Below are 8,814 nucleotides of genomic sequence, written 5' to 3'. Positions count from 1 at the left end.
ATCAGTTAATTGTTTAGTTAGTTAACTCTCTGTGTGTATATATATGAGGTTTATGTTCTACATGATAATATATACAAGAAATAAAATACAAATTGAAGATTTGAGTTTTTTTGGAAAAGAGGCATTCAATTCACATGGATAATGAAAACAACACAAATCAAGTAGAGCTTCAAATCGCATCAAATGCCCTAGTAATATTAGATCATTAATTAGAATTAACTCTAGTAATAGAACAAATTAACTATAATAGTAACTATCAATCATAAACAATTTACATAAGTGACCCACCACAACATATGAACAACACACATGGTTTCAACCATTAACTTCCACTTAAATAATTAAAAAAGTAAATACATCCATCCATCCATCATTTTGTTTTTATCACACATCTTAGCTCCAATTGAACAAAATGACACAAAACACTCCGAGCCCCAATTCCCAGCTCTCCCAAATTATTTAACTTACATTATCTCACTTTCAATTCCAGCAGCATACTCCAAACATTAATAAGAGGGCCTTACATGCCATTTATCCTTTCTATAACGCTAATGAGGCCTTGAGTGCCAAGCTTCCCATCTCCATTGGCCACCATGCTTGAAAACAGTTGCTTGCAGAGAGCAGCTCCAGGCAACACCCCCACCTTCTCATCCTTCCCGTGCTCCACCACATCCACACCCATCCCCAAGTCCTTCACCATATACTCTGCAAACCCGCCCGGCCTAAAGTCTCTCCCTATCATTCTCTCCCCAAACAACTCCATCACCATTGAGCCTGCCGCTCCACCCCTCACCGCCTCCAAGAACTGCCTCGCATCCAAACCCGCCCGCCCCGCAAACACCAACCCCTCACTCAACCCAACCAAGTTCCCTCCCACAGCGATTTGGTTCGCAATCTTGCAGCTCATACCGCACCCGGCGCCGCCCACAAAAGTCGCCCTCCCCATAACTTCGAACAACGGCGACAGCCACTTCACCACCCCAGCATCGCCGCCCGCTAAGATGGCCAACTTCCCCTCCCTCGCCCCAATATCACCGCCGGAGACGGGGGCGTCCACAGCCCAGCAACCCCTTTCAAGGGCGGCGGCAAATATCTCTTTGGCGAGACTGGGGTGGCTGCTGGTGTGATCGACGAAGACGGCGCCGGGGTTCAGCCCCGATAGAATGCCCTCATTGTCAAAGACAATTGAACGAACATCTTGCGGGCGTCCCACCATGGTGAAGACGACGTCGGAGGAGCGGGCTACGTCGGCGGGGGAGGGGGCGAGGCGGGCGCCTTGGGATTGTAGAGAAGAGGCTTTTGATGGGGTGCGGGAGTAGATGGTGAGTGAGTAGCCGGCGGAGAGTAGGCGAGAGGCCATGGCGGAGCCCATGACGCCAATGCCGATCCAGCCAACGCGGGTCTTGGTGGCGGTAATGGGTTGGGGGTAGGGAGTTTCCATGTGAATTGTGAAGAGATGGAAAACTCTGATGGGAAACCGAGCTGGGAGTAGGGACGGATGGATCTAGCTCGTGGCGGTGCCAAGTAAGGTTGAAACTTGAAAGGAGTTTTATGGACGGCGACTTAACTCTGGTTTCTGTGGGTGGGGCTCTTTGGTGGAAACTGGGAAGGGAGGAAAAATGAAAGTGGAAATATAGTATAATTTTTTTTAAAAAAAAAAAAAGGATAATAATGATAATGCATTTTATTTATATTATTAATTTTCTATTTTCTTTCGGTTTTTATTTTCAATCGATCGTAACAATGACTGCTAACTAGATTTTATGGCAACCTGGTTTAATATCACATGGTTGATTTTTCTGTATATAACATTTATTTCATATAAAAATTTTAATTAAAATTGAGAAAAATAAGAGTTTAAAAGTATACTATTATGTAAATAAAATAGTATAAATAGTACAAATTATTTTGTAAATAAAAATATCCTCTTTTTTAAGAAATAAGACAAAAAATTTCTTAAAGTTAGTTTATATATATACACATTAGTTTTTATATCATATATATCATAGGAGACATTTTAAATGACCTCTAAATTGAACTAGTTCTCTAAATAATTAGACATCAGAATGTTTGATGACAGTTTTGAATTTTCCAAACATTTCTTTAATACAATCGGGCATCGAAACATGTTTAATTCAAATACAAAAATCTATTTTCTAATTATATCAATTATAAAAAATAAAAATGACCAAAAACTTAATACCCAATTGATTAAATTAAAATAATAATTTTATTTTTTATAAAATCGTAAATTATATTATTTTTATTTATAATTATTATTTAAAAATATGACAAAAAATAATTTTTATTTTAAATTTAAAAATTTAGCTTATGTAGTTTCTCATAAATTTTATCAAATATTTATATTTTTAAGAGTTGAGAAGCTTAAAATAAAAAAAAATACATATTCATATACTAAATACCAAACACTTAAAATAATTCAAATTTTAAATCCAATAATCGGTTTAAATTTTAATTTAGAGCTGGTTCACAAAATTATATTTGGATTCAATGTTTATCACTTAACATATAATTTTACAAATGTCTCCTTAATCTTAAAAAAAAAACAGAGAGAAATTAATTTTCATACTATATATAAGTGAAAATTGTGTAAATCATTTGGTAAACAAGCATATCATTGTCTTGTCAAAATAAAATTAAATATTACTAATAAATTTCTATCCAATAATGTAATTAAATTAAGATGAGATAAAATTATATTTAAAATGTCTTAAAATAATTATTTAAAAAATAAAATAAAATTTTCATTTGCTAAAAATAAAATAAACTAACAATATAAAGTACATACATGTGTGTGTGTGTGTGTCTATATATATATACAATAAATTAATAAAAGTACAAATATGATGATTTATGAAAAAAATAGGCTTAAATTTTAAAAATACGATAATATTCCTAAATAAGTAAATTTAATAAAAATTATATTATGAAAAATATTTTGGATAATTTGAATATGTGCACTCCAAAAAAATATTAATTTGGCTAAAAGACAACGAAACTAGTAGTATATATATAGCATAAAATATTTTGTAGGCAAGACATTATTATTTTTTAATATAAAAGACAAAGCGTTTCTAGAGAAATAAGATTCAAGAAAAATTAGATATATGCACGTCTAAAAATTCTATTCAAAATAGTATAAGTAAAACTCCATTCAATTAAAAATATAAATAAATATAGTCTTTTCATAATAAGACTTAAAATTACTAAAAGATGTAAATTTATATATTATAAAGGAATTCAACCAAAATTAGATATTACTATTTCTATCCATAATCCATAATAACCATTTATCACATGTATTCTCATATATACACGTATCCCAGAAAACATTCAGTATTCATAAATACCAGTATGTTTCACCACCCTTCATATCTCAGAAAACTTAAAACATAAAACATAACTTATATATATTCCAAAATATCATCAAAATGTTTATACCATTTTCTCTTTCTATAAACCCAAAAATGCTATATCCAACTCAAACTCTCTAAGCTCGATCTCGAGGAGGTTCGGAAAAAGATGAATTTGTATTCGGGTGAGACACATCTCTATAAGGGAATAAACAATATATTCAAATAGCGTGTGACCAACATAAGATTTATAAATAACATACTATTTAACATTTGCAGATCTCTAATATAGTTTCTGAAAACATTTCCTGAACCTAATCAAACACATGCAAAGTATTTACCCATAAGACTACCCAAGGATAGGAGTGATTACCTATCCATACAAGTAGCATCCTTTTGCTTTGATACAATAGGCAACCCAAAAGGTCACAACTGAAATATACCAGCGCACTTACCTTACTCAATGAGCCCTCAAGTGATAGATTAATCTCGTACTCACACAGTTCATATAAAAGTTTACTAGCGAAGGCCCCCAAGAATAAGGAAATCTATCTGTCTATACAAATAGTTTACCTCTGCCCTAGTACATTATGTAGCCTACTACTACATCTGATACTACTAGTGCACTCGCCTTTCTCAGCAAACCCTCGGGCGAAGAGTTTGTCCCGCTCTAATGTAACATGCTCTAATAGTATAAATACTGATAATACTCTAATACATTATTCTGTTTGTCGTTATTCAACCATCCATAACTGTTCATGTTCATAACTTTAACATTTAATAACATTTCACTTTACATAACCTTTCACATTTTACATCGTTCACATTTCACATTTCATATCTATTTCATTCACATTTCCATTTCATTACATTTTCATTTCATTCATTCGTACTACAGTTCCTTTTAGTTGTACATCAGTTAATCCACATAAATATGCGCTAAATTTGCTAACATAGCTCCTTTTAGCTGTCATCAATTAGTCTACAGCTCCTTTTAGCAGTCATTGTATACATGATTGCATTATCAAATACAAGAAAAATAATCCCTATAATAATTCATTATTAATGCATTTCTTACATAGCCTGCATCTCATATATATAACATATGTTTACATTGCATTACTATCCACTCATGCTATACAATTTTGCAGTAAAATTCATACATTGCCTGCAAAATAAGCCAACCAACATTTAGCGTTTATATACTAAAAATATACTTTTCATTTCTTACATAATTATCCTGAAAATATTATTCACTTTCCTCGGTTCATTTTCACATATACATAGCTAAATAAGCAGTCTTAAGTTCAGAAATCATAATTTACATGATTAGCATTTTATATCCACATGAAAACAAATATACATATATATAACATAGTCCATTTTCATTTAATTTATGAAAACCTGATTTAATATATAAATTTTCCCCTTACCTGAATCCTTGAAATACACCAACAGGTATCCCAAACTGATGCCTGTGATGCTCACCCAGACCCTGGTTCAAAAACCCTAGTTTAATTAAATAACCCCAAATAAACTTCTATTTTAGCATTTTATCAACTTATAAACCTTAAGTAAACTTTTAAAAACCCAAAAATTAGGAATTCTAACCCTTACCTCAGCTTAGGACCATTTGCCAAAAAGCCCAGTTTAGAAAACTGATTCGCTAGATGTGTAGAGAATCTTCCTTAGAACACCGTAGCGATCTCCGATTGTCGATTCAGGCTGAATCCGGCTCAGAAAGCTAGAGAGAAGGGAGAGAGACGAGTTTAGAGAGAGAAAAATGAAGGAAAAATGATTTCCTTCCCAGAGAAGCTACCTTAGATCCTTATATATTTGTTGTTGCCACGTGGGCTCGTCGACAAGAAGACAAGACTCGTCGATGAACCACTGAAGAACACTTGTCGACAAGGTCGTGAGCTCATCAATGAGTTTCAAAACATCTCAACCCTCTCGGTTCATCCTCATCGACGAGACATGCATACTCGGCGACGAGGCTTACAACAGCTTTTGTCGACGAGAAAATCCTGCTCGTCGACAAGCACCTGCTTCTTCCTTTTTAAAATTTCTTTTTCCTTTCTTCTACTTCCCCTTTTTCCCTTTATTTTCTTTCTTATTATTTTAAATAGTTAAAAATTCTCCTGGTCATTACATTCTCCCCTCCTTAAGAAATTTCGTCCTCAAAATATTACCTACTAATGATCCTTTCACATCATTAGAATTCATTAACTCATACAATATATATATATATATATATATATATATATATATATATCACCATATAAAATTTACATCATCTATAATTAAATAGAATTATTATTATCTTAAATATAATCTCATACCTGCGTCCTTGATGGCATCCTCCTCAGCCTGAAGTGTATACACTCGGACCGGAGCACCTCTTCCAAGTGGTACCTGCTATTTTCCTCGATCTTGTTTCTGAACAAATACCATAGGTAACGGTTCCCGACAATTTTTCTTGATATGCCTCGACTTATCGCTCCTAAAACAATTAGGAGTGCCAAACCAGAATTTTCCCCTATGCCATTTATTACATTTCTGGCATACAGAGTCCATTGTATCCTTTCCTTTCTTTCTTGATCCCTGACTGACTTTAGATTGAAAACTAGATGGTGTAGACCTTTTCTTCTACTTTGAAGGCTCTATATTGTTCTGGATACTCTTCTCCAGCACTGAAACCTTATTAACTAAATTTGAGAAAGTATGAACCTAAAACCCCACCACCAGCTCGTATATTCTGCGCCTCAAGGCTTTTTCAAATTTCATGGCCTTCCTTGCATCGTTCGGGATTAGAAATGGTGCAAAACGTGTCCACAAATTTCGCTGCATATTTCGCAATGGTCATCTCCCTTTGGGTCATATTAGTAAACTCTTCAATTTTTTCCTCTCTGACAGATGAAGGAAAATACCTGTCAAAGAATAGCTTCTTGAATCTCTCCTAGGTAAGAGCTATCTTTTCTAGTCTCTGGTCCTTTAGTAGCTTTGCAGAAAGCCACCAGCATTTTGCTTCCCTGGTTATCTTGAAAGTGGCATAACGGACCTTCTACTTGTTCGTGCAGTCGAGTACAACCATGATCTCCTCTATTTCTTGTACCCAATTCTCTATAGCCACTAGATCAGGTCCTTCTACAAAGGCCAGAGGATTCATCCTCATAAACTCCTTAATGCTGCAGCCCTGACCTACAGGTGGACATTTCTGTTCTTTAAAATCCTTCTTCATCTCTATCCTAACCCGACGAGCTATATACCGCAGCATCTTGGAGGTATCAAATTCCTCATCACTAAAAGTATCTGAACCTTCCATTCCTTTAGCCTCTACGTCCTTATCTCAAGGATCCATCTTGAAAATAGGACAGAAAAGAGATAATAATTCCATATCATAACTCCAACACACAATTATATAATTTAAATCTAATATACATCCAAGTTCTCCATACAAGGACTAGTTTCACAGTTTAGAAATGAAATCATACAAGGTTTACCGTGACTTTTCTGAGGCTGTCGACTGCTTCAGAAAAATCACAAGAAATTGTTGACGTATTTTCACCTCTAAATTACAAAAAAAAATCCTATACTTCCCTACACCAATCCTACTTCCCTACACCAATCACAAGAAATTGTTGACGTATTTTCACCTCTAAATTACAAAACATAGGCTTAGGATTGAGGTTTCACCAAGAATAAGGAAACTAAGGCTCAAAATTCCCATTCCATAATAAAAGTTTTAGCTCCAATTTATGGTGCCATATTCGCAGAGATTTGACCGAACTTGTTATTTGAACAAGCTGCTTACGTACCTTTTCAGGATCACGTCATTACGTAGTTCAGACTCAATATTGAGTCTAACAAATTATTTGAGACAATAACACATACAAATTTCGTCAGGACTTTCATTTGGACCGTTACGTAGGATAAAGGTATGGGTTGAAGAAAGAAAGATTTAAATAAGGCTCAAAATTTATCGATTTCATGAAGGGTAATTTGGTCAAAGTCACATATGTAGTATGTCCCATATTTTTCTTTCTTCTTCCTTTTCTTCTTCTTTCTCTTTCCTTTTTTTCTTTCATTTTTTCATTTTCTTCTTCTTTTACTTCAACTTTTGATTTTTCTTTTACGAAGGAGTCTTAACTTCATTTCCATTTGAACTTCATTTGGGATTGATCTTTTCAAAACTACCCTAGTGTGGGGTGTGATCCTTTGACAGGTTAATCAAGAAATGAATTTTTCAGGCTCAAAAGGGCTTGCAAGGGATTTCTTTTTTTACTTTCTTTTGGATAGAAGAAAAACGGCCTGCCATCATTTTGGTAGTGATCATTGCCTCAAATGACTTGTCAAACACTAAAAGACCCAAACCCAGGTTGAATTTTTGGTGAACTGACTTTTAAGAAAAAAACTGGTTTAACATTCAGGCTCAACTTGGTTAACAAATGGTAAATCATTGTTTGGTCTTTATGGGAAAACTGGTCGATCAAAGATAGCCACCCCTCATTTGATCAGAATATAATCATCATACCTTTAAGACACCAATCATAACTTAGATAACAAAGATAAGAGACTTTTTCATCGATTTCATCAAATAAATGTATGACAAAGCTTGAAAAGTCATTTCTGTATATTTCTCTTATGACTCTTCTTCATTTTGAAATCCACATCCCACAAAACTCCTTAACAACCCCTTGAAGTGACCTTCTTTACTAAACTTCATCTTGGAGGCTGCATTTTTTTTTTGCCCCATTGAATAGACCCCTGAAATCAACTAACAGCTCTTAATCCTTTGTACTGATAAAATTATTTCCTATGTCACTTACAAAAAATACAAGAAAAAATGAACAAAATTTGGCACAAGGTAATGATTCAAGGGGAATGAAATGAGATGAGACTAAAAGACATTCTTATTTCATTCAATTTCAAAATGATTTAAATGAAAAGCATGGGTGCGTTCCCTTTGTTATCACCCTTATGTGATCAAGCATATCATTTTGTATCACGTGAGCTCACTTCAGAAGATGGATACCAATCAATCCTTCAACCTGATGATATTTGCAACATTTCAATTGTGATCAGGCAATGGGTTCCCATGATCTTAACCTTTTGCCTAGAATAGAGAGATCGTTTTTGTTCAACTCAAATGATGGAACCCTGAATCTTTAACTTTGCCACCTTGGCACACCGATTTTACTGAAAATTGGGATGTGATTACCGACTCATTGGAGATGACTACGCATGCATGGTTATGAAATTGAACATTGAATGATTAGGTTATGCAATTAGTGTTTATGCAGGGGTGTACCTAGTGCACAAATACATACAAATAGGGATATGAACATGTATGCAACCTATCGTGTATGGTTATGTGTGAAATTACACATGAATGCATGAATGCAAAGTAACCTAAATAACTACTTTGCCAGAATTCTAG

General features: G+C 34.4%; 1 protein-coding gene across 1 annotated transcript; it reads right to left on the bottom strand.

Annotated features, from left to right (window-relative positions):
* Window positions 1-310: 310 nt before the first annotated feature.
* Window positions 311-1,727, bottom strand: LOC131164610 (probable 3-hydroxyisobutyrate dehydrogenase-like 2, mitochondrial). The gene has a single exon (XM_058121915.1). It carries the CDS (start codon window positions 1,439-1,441, stop codon window positions 521-523), a length of 921 nt encoding a protein of 306 aa, XP_057977898.1. The 5' UTR covers window positions 1,442-1,727; the 3' UTR covers window positions 311-520.
* Window positions 1,728-8,814: the final 7,087 nt, after the last annotated feature.

The sequence above is a fragment of the Malania oleifera genome, chromosome 9 (assembly GCF_029873635.1).
Source record: "Malania oleifera isolate guangnan ecotype guangnan chromosome 9, ASM2987363v1, whole genome shotgun sequence".
NCBI classification, from domain to species: Eukaryota; Viridiplantae; Streptophyta; class Magnoliopsida; order Santalales; family Ximeniaceae; genus Malania; species Malania oleifera.
Note: the sequence above shows the minus strand (reverse complement) of the source record. Positions and strands in the feature narration are given on the sequence as shown.